Raw genomic sequence first — 16386 nt, 5'->3', positions numbered from 1 at the left:
TATAAAAGATAATTCTAACCTAATAATATCCGCTTTATCATGGTGAAAAGCAAAAATACATAATTTTGTAATTTAAAACACCTCACCATTTTGAGCTGCAAAAACCACACTATATCGGTTTCCCGGAGATCCAGGTTTAGATCTTATCAGATTTTCTGTTTTTACTGGAAAAAGGTTTTGAGATGCTCGAGCCCTGAAACACCTATAAAAAATAGCACATGACCAATTGTTTGACTCAATAAAACAAAGCAAAATATACTGTTAATAAGATTTAAATAATTATTATAAAGGTGAAATATCAGCATCAAATAGTTAATTATACAGCAAATTTATATTCAAGATTAATTTAGCAGTATCTGTTTTAACAGAGCTTTTTCTAAAGGTAAGAGAACTGTGCCTTACGTGCACGAATGGACATTTAAGACATTATGTAAATAATATACTTGTGATACATGGAGAGAGAATATATTTTTCTTGCAAAGTGTTTTGGTCCCAATACCGCATGAAAATGAATATTTTTTTAAAACGCTCAATCTCAAACTGAGCACCACAGTGAACAGTTTTAAAGCCTACTTCTGTTCTTAAACATAATATAAATACATCGCATTACATTGTACATTTAAGAAGGGAGAAAATGATCAGACAAGGTCAGAATCAGACTCAGTTCTGGTGGGAAAGGGGAGGTGGTGGTGTAGTAGTACTGTCACTGGACTGGTAATCCAGAGACTCAGGGTAATGCTATGGGGACCCAGGTTCGAATCCCACCAAGGCAGATGGTGGAATTTGAATTCAATAAGTAACTGGAATGATGACCACGAAACCATTGACGATTGTCGTAAAAACCATCTGGTTCACTAATGTCCTTTAGGGAAGGAAATCACCTGGTCTGGCCTACAAGTGACTCCAGATCCACAGCAATGTGGTTGACTCTTTTTTAAAAAAAGCCCTCTGAACAAGGGCAATTAGGGATGGGCAATAAATCCCACATCCCACAAATAAATATATTTAAAAAATGAAATAGGCTATATACTTCAGGTCCATACTTCCAACAAAGGCCAAGTGGTGATGTTAAATCAAGTGGATTTTTAACCCTTTATTTTCTCTTATCACATTCACAGTCACAAAGGCTGCATTTGTAAGTAATTTGTAAAGTAATCTGCTTCGGTCTACTTGCCTCAGAAGCTTTAGTTATCTCCAGGCTCAATTACTCCAATGCTCTTTGGGAAAGGCTTCCACCCACCACCTCTATAAACTTAAAGTAATCAAAACTCTACTGCCTGTATTCTATCGCACTTTCCTAGTCATGCTATAATATATTAGATCCCATTCCCCAAAGTCCTCAAATTCAAAATCCTCATCATTACCCCTTTCTATCTCTAACCTCCTATATCACGACAACCCTCAGAAGTCTCTGATCTCTCATGCACCTTCCACTCCAGCCTTCAGCTGCCTGGATCCCATAGTCTGAATTTCACTTCATAAAACATTCACCTCCCACTCAATAACAACTTGCACTTATACAAAACCCTTTTTTAAGTCCACTCCTTTGATCAAGCTTTGAGATACACTTTCTAATAGCTTTCTCCTTCCTTTTTTCCCTTGGACGTTTATAAGGTGTTTTGGGACACTTTCCTACATTAAAAGGTGAAAGCTGGTGTTGAATGAAAGCTGCACAAAGTGTTATGTAAAAATATTTATTTCATACATTTAGTTTATCTTTTTATAAAATTGGAAACATTGAGATAAATCATGCTTCAGGGAGGATGATTACATTCATCAGAAAGAAATAGAGGAATATAAGAAACAAAGTCTAGCCAATTTAAAAGGTGTCAGTTCTGTTCAGATAGAATTTATTTATTTTGCATCCAACATTACCATCAAGAACTGATAGGTCAATAATACTTGGATGAAAACCACAAAGCTACTTCTGTTAAAACTACGTGTTGTGCTGTTTTTAACATAATTATTGTTATTGCTATCCATCTCTACTACTATGTCCTCCGGCACAAACAGAAAACAATTAATACACCAGGTGGATTAGCACCATGGAAAACACTCAACTAACAGGATGGAACATCGTAAACTTTGATTTTACTTCAATTTTATTTTCTATTCTGGAATTGACAAGCTAGCAAGTAATCTTATTTCCACCTCAACGTGCTCTAGAAAAGGGTCACAAGCTCACGATTGATTTGCATCCATGCAATTACAGATGACCATAAAGACCTACAAGGTATGGATTATTTCAGTGACATTAAATTTTGAATCCATAGCAAAACAATTATCATGCTTTGAGTGGATGAATTGGCCTTTATCATATGCAAACAAACCCATTAAGAGTCTACTCAAATCATCCAAGTTGCTCTCTCTTTGAATTTTCATTTAAGAATTGTGTTAAATATGCCAAATGCATTTTATTTTGGATCCTCAAAGAAAGAATTGATCATGTGTTTTGACTGATTTCTAACCCAAATCACTAAAGTAAGCTAGTTCTTCAAATACAAGACATTATATTGATTCTCAGCTCTCCCATCCACATCAGACTTACCCATAGTGATGGATCAACATATCCACTGGCTCTGCAACATTTTGAATGCCTTTCTGAAAGATGCTATCTGCTATCTGAAAATTGCCTTTCATCTCGAGCACCTGTGCCCACGCAAGATAAAGGGCAGCTGACTTTATGCCAACCCCTTGATTGTACATATAGTTGTAAAAATCAAGTGGTGTTGTGCTGCAGTTTATCTGAAAAAGCAAAACAAAGAACAAAACAAACCAAAAAAATCAATTTTGATGTTATATAGAATAGAAACCTCTTTACAGAAACACTCAAAGAACCAAGTGTGGTATCAAGGAGCCCTAGCAAAACTGAAGTCAATGGGAATCAGGGAGAAAATTCTCCACTGGTTGGAGTCATACCTAACATAAAGGGAGATGGTTGTGGTTGTTGGGAGCCCAATCAGCACAGCCCCAGAACATTGCTGCAGGAATTCCTCAGGGGAGTGTCCTAGACCCAACCATCTTCAGCTGCTTCATCAATGACATGCCCTTCATCAAAGTCAGAAGTGGGAATGTTCGCTGATGATTGCACAACATTCAGCACCATCCACGACTCCTTGGGTACTGAAGCAGTCCTTGCCTGCATACAGCAACACCTGGACAATATTGAGGCTCGACATTCATGTCACACAAGCGCCAGGCAATAACCGTCTCCAACAAAAGAAAAATCTTCCCTTGACATTCCACAACATTACCATTGCAGAATCCACCAGTTTCAACAGCTTAGGAGGTTACCATTAACTAAAAGTTGGCTGGACCAGCCTTATAAGTGCTGTGGCTACAACAGCAGGCCAGAGACGAGTGCACTACAGCAAGTAACACAACTCCAGATTCCCAAATCCTTTCCATCATCTACAAGGTGCAAGTCAGGAATGTGATGGATTTGACTGGATGAGTACAGTTCCAACAACATTCAAGAAGCTCAACATCATCCATTGGATAAACTATGCAGTTAGTCTCATCTCCTTTACCAAATGGAAAGGCAGATGGGAAAGAAAGTACATCACAAACTGTTTGGGAAATGAAGGCAGCATGAGGATAGCTAGGACTAGGTGGTTAACCATTCTGTATGAAGAATAGTAACTGGGCTGTAGGTGCACGACAAATGTGCACGTTTGCTATTCATGTTCTTTTTTCCCTAACCAATCCACAGGCCAAAGATTGCATAACAAAAAGTGTGTCTTGGGGAAAATAAAATAATTTTCAGACAGCTGCTAAGAAGTGACAAACAAAACTGAGAAATTTCAAAGTCAGAAGCCGAGAGGATGACATAAAAGCATACTGCCAGGGAACAGCATCTCTCCACAGTTGTATTTTTATTACTCCTTTCTTTAATCTCCTCAGGCTGCAACATTATAAATGTAAGCACAACCAAACATATTTTTTCCTTATACAAAATATCACGTTGCATCTTAAACTGAGAAAGCTGGGTAAAGGGATAAAGCCATCATGTAGGTTAAAAAGGTGACAGGGAATAGTGATTAGGGTGATTTCAAACTTCGGATCAAAAAGTCCATAGGTTTTAGAAGTAAAGGAAACTAAGGCGTTCCACAATTTTGAGTTCTGAGGAAAGAATGAGTTAACATAGAAGATGGTGAAATGAGGCGTCTCAATTTCAGCAACATGAGCACCACATGGACTCTCTCTCTCTTTGGCATATGATACAAAAGAAAGTAAACAAGCATATTTCCAACTCAGCTGGTCTAATCTCCAATGAATTCATACATTCTCTTGTTTTTATATAATAAAATCTTAACCTATTAAAAAGTTCATACAGATCACTTGCCAGTTTCAACCAGTAGTTGATATATCTTGGATCATTGTAATACTTCTTATCATCCATAAAATTCTTCACGAGTCTCTCTAACACCGAGACCAATATGCCTTTCTCTGCAGGGGGAAGTAAAGGTTCTGCCCACTGTAAAAACCTAGAGTGATAGGGAAATGAGATGTAATCAACTTTTCACATAAAATTGCAGATTTAAGAGAAAAAAAAATTGTATTAAATTGCTATTTTACCTGTCCCATAGATCCAGTGGATCATCACCTGCATAGCTTTGTATCTTAGCTTCAAACATTCTGCAGATAAAAATAAATATGTTTTAATATTAATCTGCCCATGTCAGTAATTTTAGTCATGATTTATAATCACAGCTGTAAAGTATGAACATGAAATAAGCAAATAATATTTTAATGGTACACTTTTAGTGAAGGCAGAATTTCCTTTAAAAAAAGTCATTCCCAGTGGCTCTGTCGATAAAATGTAGTCATGTTGTACTAAGGCATCCAGGAAAGTCTGATTGCATTGGTTCTGTAATACCACTGGCCCGAGCAGAAGGTAGCCAGTTCAAACACTATTCCACATACTTGAGCAAATAATTTAGGATGACACTATAAGAGCAGTACTGAGAAACTGCTTTGATATTAGAAATGCTTTATTTCACTTGAGATGCTACACAGTACTAAGAACTTATCTGCTTTCTCAGATGGATGAAAAAGATCCCACAGCACTATTGAAAGAGCAAGGGAGTTCTTGCAATGCCCTTGCTCACCTTTATCCCTTGGCCAATACAACTAAAAACAAGATTACTTGGTCGTTTATTTAATCGTCATTTATCAGGCATTGCTAGATACAAAGTCACTACTACACTTATTTACAGTACAACATTATTTAATAGTACTTCATTGGCTGTGATGTCCTGAGGAATTAAGTATTATATCAGTTTAGCTCTTTGATATAATTCAGGTTGTGTCACAGTGAATGCAATATGCAGCCTCAGCCTACTTGAATTACGGAAGGAAAAAGAAAAAAAAATCAAGATTCTAGCTGATTGCTAGACTTCTTGACTTCTGGAAAGTATATTTTGAAATCTGGGAACACAAGCTAAGTTACTCTCCAAGTCTGCTAATCATCACTATATAGGCTTTTAACTGAAGAACGGCATATAGCAATATAAAGGTCATTTTTTTTTACATATTTTTGAAGATACATAACTTGGCCTTATCTATACCACTTTAAGGGTCATTGGAGAGAAACATTTAATCTTTCTGGTCAAACTGGTGCTGCCTAACCTTCTGAGTGTTTCCAGGGTTTTCTGTTCATCGGCTATATGGCTTGAGCTTTTTAAACTTATTGATCAAAGCTTGTTTACTTGGGTAAATTAAAAGCAAAATACTGCATACGCTGGAAATCAGAAATAAAACAAACTGCTGGGAAAACTTTTTATTCTCTCATGGGACATGAGCGTCACTGGCAAGGCCACCATTTGTTGTCCATCCTTAATTGCCCTTGAACTGAGTGGCTCGCTCAACCATTTCAGTTAAAAAGTCAACCCCATTGCTGAGGACCTGGAGTCACGTGTATATATAAACATACAAAACAGGAGCAGAAGTAGGCCATTCGGCCCCTCGAACCTGCTCTACCATTCAATAAGCTCACGGCTGATCTGTTGGTGTTTCAAGTTCCACATTCCCATCTAGTCCCCTCCCCTCCGCCCCATAACCTTTGTAGGCCAGACCAGGTAAGGACAGCAGATTTCCTTTGCTGAACGACATTAGCGAACCAGGCAGGTTTTTATGACAAAAACAAAAACACCTGGGAAAAACTCAGCAGGTCTGACAGCATCGGCGGAGAGGGAGACGGTTAAGGTTTCGAGCCCACATGACCCCCTTCATCGAAACGTTAACCGTCTCCCTCTCCGCCGATGCTGTCAGACCTGCTGAGTTTTCCCCAGGTGTTTTTGTTCTTGCACTGGATTTCCAGCGTCCGCAGTAGTTTGCTTTTATCTGGGATTTTAATGACAATCGACAGTCGTGGCTTCTTGGCCACCGTTGCAGAGACTAGCTTTATATTCCAGATTTTATTAATCGAATTCAAATTCCGCCAGCTGCAGTGGTGCAATTCGACTCAAACCCGCGTCTGCAGAGCATTGGCCTGGACCTCTGGCAGTGATAGCACCATCTCCCCCCACCGATGCCCAATACTTCCAGCACCTTCCCTCCTCCCTCAAGCTGCTGACATCCAGCTCGGTTTGGATGAACTTACTGCCAGCATTCCTGAAAATCCATGCTGCTGCCCATCGCCTCCTCCCCGGCGGCCATACCCACAGCCCAGTTCCCGTTCCTTCCCCTCCCCTAGGACCGGGGAGCCACAGCTCGAGCTCTTTTTTCAAAAAAATAACCGTCACCGCGCTCCTCAAAGCCCATTGGCTGAGCCGGGCGCGTCTCTCACCTTTCACCTCATCCCCGGCCAGCCAATCGATAACGCGGCTTCCGGCTCCGCCTCTCGATGTCCGCCGTCCGCTCCACACACACACCACCACCGCAACCCCAGCCCTCCCCTGACCCCCCAGGCCCTCGTGCGCCTATAATTTACTTGCGCGCTCGCGCGTTCAGCGATCCTATGACGTGTCTTCCAGCGCGTGCATGGCGAGGAGCTGGTCACGCGGGGCAACAACACATGCAATGAATGAAAATGTTGTCTGGAGAAGAGTTCAGTAAAAGGAAGGAACATGCAAAGATAGGGTAGCAAGTTAAAAACGGAAAATGCTGGGAAAACTCAGAAGGTCTGACAGCATCGGTGGAGAGAGAGAGAGAGAAAAAAACTGTTTCTGAGTTTTCCCAGCATTTTCCGTTTTTATTTCAGATTTCCAGAATCCGCAGTATTTTGATTTTATCAAGAGGGTAGCAAATGTTTACTGCTCAATGTGAAATGTAACACGGCAATAACTTTGTATTATCCCCCGGACTGGAGCAGTTGATGCAGATCGAAGTCCATATGATCGAATTTTTTGTATTCTTTAATGGGTTGTGGATGTCAGTGGCAAGGCCAGCATTTGTTGCCAAATCCTAATTGCTCATGATCTCAATGGATTTTGAGGCCATTTCAAAGGGCGGTTAAGAGTTACCACTTTGGGTCTGCAGCCAGAGCTGCTTCTCTAAAAAAAAATTAATGAAACACTTGGGTTTTTGCAACAGTTATAATTTCACAGTCGCCATTATTGAGACTGGCTTTATATTCCAGGCTCTTCTGAATTTAAATTCCATTAGCTGCTATGATGAGATTTGAACATCATTCTGGGTCCTGCTGGATTAGTCATTCCAGTGACATTACCACTACACATGGATCACGAGGTGCATCAATACAATCAATGAATATCTCTCCTCTACATTGGAGAGACCAAACGTAAACTGGGCGACCGCTTTGCAGAACACCTGCGGTCTGTCCGCAAGAATGACCCAAACCTCCCTGTCGCTTGCCATTTTAACACTCCACCCTGCTCTCTTGCCCACATGTCTGTCCTTGGCTTGCTGCATTGTTCCAGTGAAGCCCAACGCAAACTGGAGGAACAACACCTCATCTTCCGACTAGGGACTTTACAGCCTTCCAGACTGAATATTGAATTCAACAACTTTAGGTCGTAAGCTCCCTCCCCCATCCCCACCCCCTTTCTGTTTCCCCCTTCCCTTTTTTTTCCCAATAAATTATAAAGATTTTCCTTTTCCCACCTATTTCCATTATATAAATAAAAAAAAAACCCCACTAGAGCTATACCTTGAGTGCCCTACCATCCATTCTTAATTAGCACATTCGTTTAGATAATATCACCAACTTTAATTTTAACACCTATGTGTTCTATTGTACTATTGTCGTTGACATCTTTTGATGATCTGCTTCTATCACTGCTTGTTTGTCCCTACAACCACACCCCCCCCCTCCACCTCTTTGTCTCTCTATCTCTCCGCCCCCCACACACACACCTTAAACCAGCTTATATTTCAACTCTTTCTTGGACTCGAACGCAAGTTCTGTCGAAGGGTCATGAGGACTCGAAACGTCAACTCTTTTCTTCTCCGCCGATGCTGCCAGACCTGCTGAGTTTTTCCAGGTAATTCTGTTTTTGCAATGAATATTACAATCATTTCAATATGGTCATTACAGACAATCAGACAATGGTATTGGAGTTATCAACATATGTCATATTGCACTCTGAGGTGCTTCAATACGCTTATAATACAATTAGTATTCGATGCTTGCATTCATTTTGAGCTGTACAGCCAGGGGCTCTCAACAGTTCCCAGCCCCTCGGTGCACTATGGCAGAAAGATCTTAGATGGCGGTCTTTCCCCATTGTGCCTTCGCAGCAGCTGCCCCAAACTTTAGTGCGCCCCTCAGCCTGTAGTCCTGGACCTTGGAATGTGCCAGTCTGCAACACTCGGTCGGGGACAACTCTTTGCACTGGAAGACCAACAAGTTTTGGGCAGACCAAAGAGCGTCTTTCACTGAGTTGATGATCCTCCAGCTGCAGCTGATGTTTGTCTTGGTGTGTGTCCCTGGGAACAACCCGTAGAGCACAGAGTCCTCTGTCACAGAACTGCTCGGGATGAACCTCAACAGAAACCACTGCATCTCTCTCCAGACCTTCTTTGCAAAGGCACAATCCACAAGGAGATGAACAACGGTCTCGTCCCCACCACAGCCACCTCGAGAGCAACGTGCAGAGGGGTTGAGACTCCTGGCGTGTTGGAAGGATCTGATGGGGTGGGCCTTTCTCATCACCAGCCAAGCTACATCTTGGTGCTTGTTGGAAAGTTCTGGCAATGAGGCATTCTGCCAAATGACTTTGACAGTCTGCTCGGGGAATCATCCCACAGGATCCACCCTCTTGCTCCTTCCAGTTTCTAACACATGCCCTGGTCCCTCCGAACCATATCCCCACACCTTCAGGCCATCAGCCCTGGCAGTGAAGGGGACAAAGATTCGGTCAGCCCAGTTCCCAAAGAACATGGCCTCGCTCTTCCCAAGATCTACCTTGGCTCCCGAGGCCAGTTTGAACTGGTTGCAGATGTGGATCAGTCTGTGCACCGACAGCGGATCAGAGCAAAAGTTGGCGACATCGTCCATGTACAGGGAGACTTTGACCTGAGTTCCTCCACTGCCTGGGATTGTCACTCTTCTTATGCCCAGATCCTTCCTGATGGACTCAGCAAAGGGTTCTATGCAACACACAAACAGGACAGGGGAGAGAGGCAGCCCTGCCTGACTCCAGATTTAACAGGAAAGCTATCTGATTCCCACCCATTGATTGAGACTGCACTACTGATGTTGGTGTAGAGCAGTTGGATCCAATTGCAAATTCCCTCCCCAAACCCCATTTTGGAGAGCACATCCACCATGTAGATGTGCGATATTCTGTCAAAGGCCTTCTCCTGATCCAGGCTGATGAGGCAGGTATCCACACCCCTGTCCTGTACATAGGCAATCGTATCCCTGAGCAGCACGAGGCTGTCAGAGATCTTCCTGCCGGGCACAGTGCAGGTCTGGTCAGGGTGGATCACCAATTCCAGAGCGGATTTGACCCGATTGGCGATGACCTTGGACAGAATCTTATAGTCCACATTCAAATGTGAAATGGGTTGCCAATTTCTAATTTCCTCCCTTTCCCCCCTGTGCTTGTAGATGAGGGTGATGATGCCTTTCCTCATGGATTCTGACATGTTGCTGGCCAGAAACATACTCTTGTACACTTCTAGAAGGTCTGGGCTGATCCAGTCCCACAGAGCCGAATAGAACTCCGCCGGCAAGCCGTTGCTTCCAGGAGTTTTACTCTATTCGAAGGACTCAAGGGACTTAGTTAGTTCAGCAGGGGTTAGTGGTTTGTCCAGGCTCTCCCGTGTACTGTCGTCTAAGACCTCCATGATAGAGGACAGGAAGGACAGGGAGGCCGTGCTGTCTGTGGGCTTAACGTCATACAATCCGGCATAAAAGGATTTGCTGACCCTCAAAATGTCGGACTGCGATGACTTTACTGAGCCGTCTTCTTCCTGTTGATCACAGAGCTCTCTCTGTGTTCCTTTTGGAAGAAGAAACGTGAGCACGTCTTATCCAGCTCCATGGAGCAGACTCTGGACCAGAAGATGATCTTTGAGGCCTCCAAGGCAAAGAGCGAGGCTTGCTGGCTCTTCACCTCTTGGAGTTCCTCCTTGACATCAACACCCATCGACTGCAGCCGGAGCAGGTTCTGCATGTTTTTCTGGAGTCGGGACATTTCCCTCTGTTCCTTTCTAGCTTTCTGGGTGCCTTTGAGGATGAAAAACTTCTTGATGTTTCCCTTGATTGCTTCCTACCAGTGTGTCAGGGATTCAAAGAGGGGTTTCACGGTTCTCCAACCTTTGTAATCCCTCTTGAGCTCCTCACTGTTCTCTGGAGTCAGCAGTTGCACATTTAGCTTTCATGCCCCCCTGCCAACCCTCTGGTCTTCCTCTAAGTGACAGTCAGCCAGTAGGAGGCAGTGGTCAGAACACTGGCTTGACGTGAGTCTTACAGCCCAGATTCCCTGTAGGCAATGACTGGCAATAGCTCACTTTCAGAATGTTTTGCACCCTTGCCTGAAGACCTCTCTCTATCTCTCAGCCCAATACAATATGTGTGAGTTTAGGGTTGGGGGACAGTTCTGCAAAACTTTTGTGCCAAACTACTTTTCTTGATTATAAAGCATCGGGTAGTAGGCCTTTTCCTCTGCTTGTGCCCTTATCTCAGTATTCTCCTAAGCTGCTTTGCTTTATTGACTAAATTAGCATAAATATTTGTTTTGGCAGAAGACATAAGGCGTTCAGTTTGTAATTCTGTTTTAGAAAACCTTGCAAAATGAGGCAAGAATAATGAATTTTAGAAACATAACTTTGCTTGGAGATTGTGGCTCCCCTCATACATTTGGAGAAGTCAATTACAGTGATTCAAAACTTCTTGCTGAATTTTACACTGATTGAGCAGGCACGTGCCCGACCCGATTGGGTGTGAAATCGTGCGAGATGACATCGGGTGAGCGTCCCGGCGTCATCCAGCACTCGCACAATATTTTGTTTGGCAGGCACGCACAAACATCATAAGTGTGCCCACCGACAATTAAGAGGGCAATTAAGCCAATAACGGCGCAATTGTCTGTCATTTTACAAAGCCGGTCCAACCTAATGGGTGGCGGATGGGCCAATCAGCCTGGCGGCCTTTGCATTTCTCATCAACCCTCATCCGCGGGTGCAATGAGATTTCCGTGATGAAATGAAATAGAAGTAAATTTCTGTGGACAGCATTTTCATTCGCTAAATTTTCAGGTGACTGATTATGAGGCATGGACACTTTTTTTCAGTCTTTGAAACCTTTATTTTTGCTGTTTCAGGTCTCCAGCTCCCTGACGCAGCTCTCTGCCTTCAGGGAGCTTTCAATCAGCGGTAGCCCGTGCCCACATTGACGTCATTGCTCGCCCTCTTCCGGCTCCCACCCCAGCAGTGCTGAGCTTTTCAGCGCACGTTCCACGCTGGCTGGCCACTAATTGGCCAGCCAGTGTGAGATCATGGTCAGGGGCCAATTACGGTCGGCGGTCTGTTTCCCGGCCGATCCCGGGCCTGCCGATTGCGCCCACCTGCTGACCTGAAAATTCAGGCCCTATATAAATTCATCATTCTGCAATTACACTCACCTAGCATTGATGGCGCTGTAGCTGGAAGGTGTAACTACGATAGGACATATTTACATAGCTACCTCTTCCTCTTTGAATCATTTACTTACCTTCTTCATTTTCACCACTCCCTGCTCAGCTGGAACTCTCCATCTATTGTCTCTACTCTTACTCATTACCCCAAAATGCAAAAACAGAGAATCTGACAGCACAGAAGCCCATTCAGTCCATCATGCCTGAGCCAGCTCTTTGCAAGAGCTATCCAATTAGACTACTCCCTGCTGTTTTCCCATAGCCCTGCATTTTTTTTCCCTTTTCAAGTATTTATCCAATTCCCTTTTAAAGGTTATTATTGAATCAACTTCCACCACCCCATCAGGCAGTGCGTTCAGATCGTAACAACTTGCTTTGTAAAAAAAAAAAATTCCTTATCTCCAGTTCTTCTGAAATTATCTTAAGTCTGTGTCCTCTGGTTTCTGACCTAACGTGTCAGTGAAAACAGTTTCTCTGCTCAGCTCAGCTTATTCCTCCGGTACCTGGTGATGTGGGGAATTAATTACTACATGCAAATGCAGAACAAGGTGATAGATAATAGTAATTTTGGCAGGTCATTGTTTGATTTGGCATAAGGTAATGCAGAATTGGGTGATAAAATGAACTGTAAATTATGGCTTTTAAAATTATGAAAGGATTACAATGGATGCAAGCTCCAAAGGTCTCAATTTCACTGCAGCAAGTCAGGTGCAGAATAATTAGAAGTTCTTAAAGTGAATTGAACAGAATACATTAGGATCTAAAGTGGTTCTCTGGTCATCAGAACAGTCCTGCTCTCCTTTATGTTTATGTACACTCTCTTTTGCTGAGTTTCTATAGGGGCTTACAGCAGTACAATAAAAGATCATAGTCTTTACCCGAAATTCCAGCAATCTCCTTACTCTGGATCCAACCAGGAATCAGGCTATTTTGGATCTGGTAATGTGTAATGAGGCAGGTTTAATAAATGATCTCAGAGTAAAAGATCCCGCAGGAAATAGTAACCATAACATGGTAGAATTTAGTATTCAGTTTGAGAGTGATCAATTTGGTTGGAAACAACTGTTCTAAACTTAAATAAGGGTAATTCCAAAGGAACAATGGCAGAGTTGGCTGGAATGTACAGGGAAAGGAGTTTAGCAGAAAAGACAGTTAATGAATAATGGCGGATGTTTAAGAAAATAGTTTATGACTCACCAACAAAGATATATCCCAGTGAGGAAGAAGGATTCTAGGAAGGGGATAAACGAACCATGGTTAACCAAGGAAGTTAAGGATGGTATCAAATTGAAAGATAAACATATAATGTGGAAAAGATTAGTGATAAGCCAGAGGATTGAGAAAGTTTTAAAATCTGACAAAAGATGACCAAAAAAAAAATAAAGAGGGAAAAAATAAACTTTGAGGATAAACTAGAAAGTAATATCAAAATGGACAGTAAGATCTTCTTTAAATATATAAAGGGAAGAGAGAGGCCAAAGTGAATATAGGGCCCTTAGAGAATGAGGCTGGGGAAATAATAACAGGGAACCAGGAAATGACAGAGGAGTTGAATAAATACTTTGCATCAGTCTTCACAGTAGAAGACACTGATAGTGTTCCAAAAATACTAAGTAATCAAGGGGCAAAATGGGGGGGAGGAAATAAATACAACAACTATCACTAGAGAAAAAGTACTAGGGAAACTAATGGTGCGAAAGGCCGATAGGTCCCCTGGACCTGATGGGTTGCATCCTAAGATATTAAGGGAAGTAGCTACAGAGACAGTGGACACACTGCTAGTAATCTTCCAAGAAACCTTAGATTCTGGGAAAGTCCCAGAGGATTGGAAAACTGCCAATCTACCATCCTTATTCACAAAAAACAGGTAACTATAGGCCAGTTAGCTTAACACCTGTCATTGGGAAAATGTTAGGGTCATTTATAAAGAATGTGATAGCAGAGCATTTAGAAATACATAATAGAATCAAGCAGTCAGCATAGCTTTGTGAAGGGGAAATCATGCCTGACAAATTTATTAGAATTCTTTGAGGAGGTAACAAGAAGGATAGATAAAAGGAAATCGATAGGTGTAATATATTTGGATTTCCAAAACACGTTCGATAAGATACTGCACATAAGACTAGTTAATAAGATGAGCCCATCCTGCTAAAACTATACAAGGCACTAGTTAGACTACACCTAGAATACTGTGAACAGTTTTGATCCCTTTAAGGAAAGATATACTAGCATTGGAGGCAGTTCAAAGAAGGATCACTAGGTTTATCCTGGGTATGGAAGGGTTTTCTTATGAGGAGAGGTTGAATAGGTTGGGCCTGTATTCATTGGAGTTTAGAAGTATGAGAGGTGACCTTTTTGAAACATATAAGTTTCTTAGGGGGCTTGAGAGGGTAGATGCTGAGAGGTTGTTTCTCCTTGTGGGAGAGTCTAGGACCAGAGGACCTAATCTCAGAGTAAGGGGTTGCCCATTTAAGACAGAGATGAGGAGGAATTTCTTCTCTCAGAGTGTAGTAAATCTGTGGAATTCTTTACAACAGAAGCTGGGTTGTGAAGTATAGTCAAGGCTGAGATAGACAGAATTATAATCAGTAAGGGAATCAAGAGTTATGCGGACAAGGCAGGAAAGTGGAGTTGAGGATTATCAGATCAGCCATGATCTCATTGAATGGCGGAGCAGACTTGATGGACCAAATGACCTACTTCTGCTCCTACGTCTTATGGTCTTATTTTATGGTCTCTCAATGAATTGCCGTATTTTTTATCCCCCTTCCTATCTATTTTCCTCAGTGGTTTGTTTACTTTGAAAGTTCAATTTGATTTTCTAAAATAAATCAAATTAGGACGAGGAAAGAACTAATTGTCTACCTTTCTCTGTATTTGTATGTCTTATGTGTTGAATATTAAAATCCCTGTTTCACAGATTTAACAAATTAATATTGACCTTTTCTAATTCTCAACAAAACACAGGGGTACTTATTGGTTTTAAGATTTTTCTTGAAAATTGAAATATTAAACGTTCAGTCTCTCAACCCTCTGCCTCTCTCTTAATTTTCTAAAGTTTATAGATCACAAAACAAAGAGTATAATAGTAGTGTAGTCAGAACTGCATGCATACTAAACAGCAGAAGCAGCATACCAGAGACTACGCAAAGCTCTGCAGTCCTGCCACATCCAGTCTTGAATGATGGTGGACAATTAAATAACTAACTGGAGAAGAAGGCTCCATAAACATTCATGTCCTCAATCATGACAGAGCCCAGCACATGGGTGAAAATTAAAAGGCTGAAGCATTAACAATATCTTCAGCCTGAGGTGCAGAGTGGATAATCCATCTTGGCCTCTTCCTGAGGTTCCCCACATCACAGATATCACAGAATCACAGAATATCACAGTGCAGAAGAGGCCCTTCAGCCCATCAAGTCTGCACCAACACGTGAAAAACATCTGACCTACCTACCTAATCCCTTTTACCAGCACTTGGCCCATAGCCTTGAATGTTATGACGTGCCAAGTGCTCTTCCAGGTACCTTTTAAAGGATGTGAGGCAACCCGCCTCCACCACCCTCTCAGGCAGTGCAATCTCTGAGAATTTGATTCACTCCATGTGATATTGCGAAATAGCTGAGAGTATGCAACATAGCAAAGATTAAAGGCCCTGACAACATTCCAGTTCTAGTGGTGAAGACTTGTGTTCCAGAACTAGCTGCACCTCAACTACGGTGTTCCCGGTAAAATGGATAATTGTCCAGGTATGTCCTATTCAGGAAAAGCAGGACAAATCTAATCCGGCAAATTACTGCTCCATCAGTCAACTCTCAATTGTTAGCAAAGTGATGAAAAGTATTGTCCACAGTGTTATTAAGCAGTACATCCTCACCAAGAACTTGTTTACCAATGTTCAGTTTGGGTTCTACCAGGTCCACTCAGCTCCACACCTCATTAATGCCCTGGTCCAAATATGGGCAGAAGAGCTACATTCTAGAGTTGAAGTGAGAGTGACTACTCTCCACATCTAGATAGCATTTGACCAAGTGTCACATCAGAGAGCTCTCGTAAAACTGAAGCCAATAGGAATCGGAGAGACACCACTCCAATGGCTGGAGTCTTACCTAGCACAAAGGTTGTGATTGTTGCAAACTCTCAGTCCCAGCATATTGCTACAGGAATTCCCAATCATCTTCATCAATGATCTTGCATCCGTCATAAGGTCAGAAGTGGGGGTGTTCACTGATTATTGCACAAAGTTCAGTTCCAATTGCAATTCCGCAGACAATGAAATTGTCCATGCTTGCAGACAGCAAAGCCTGGATAGCGTTAAGACTTAGGCTGATAAGCAGCA

General features: G+C 42.1%; 1 protein-coding gene across 1 annotated transcript in view; it reads right to left on the bottom strand.

Annotated features, from left to right (window-relative positions):
• The window catches only part of bub1 (BUB1 mitotic checkpoint serine/threonine kinase), a 67031-nt gene extending 60309 nt beyond the window's left edge, over positions 1 to 6722 (bottom strand). The window contains exons 1-5 of the mRNA XM_041188295.1: positions 6605 to 6722; positions 4579 to 4638; positions 4346 to 4487; positions 2549 to 2745; positions 87 to 202 (exon numbers count right to left, since the gene is read on the bottom strand). Coding sequence (XP_041044229.1) covers positions 87 to 202; positions 2549 to 2745; positions 4346 to 4487; positions 4579 to 4638; positions 6605 to 6660 — 571 coding nt within the window. The 5' untranslated portion in view covers positions 6661 to 6722. The remainder of the gene's footprint in view (positions 1 to 86; positions 203 to 2548; positions 2746 to 4345; positions 4488 to 4578; positions 4639 to 6604) is intronic.
• Between the last annotated feature and the right edge of the window lie 9664 nt (positions 6723 to 16386).

The sequence above is a fragment of the Carcharodon carcharias genome, chromosome 5, assembly GCF_017639515.1.
Source record: "Carcharodon carcharias isolate sCarCar2 chromosome 5, sCarCar2.pri, whole genome shotgun sequence".
In the NCBI taxonomy this organism is placed as follows: domain Eukaryota; kingdom Metazoa; phylum Chordata; class Chondrichthyes; order Lamniformes; family Lamnidae; genus Carcharodon; species Carcharodon carcharias.
Note: the sequence above shows the minus strand (reverse complement) of the source record. Positions and strands in the feature narration are given on the sequence as shown.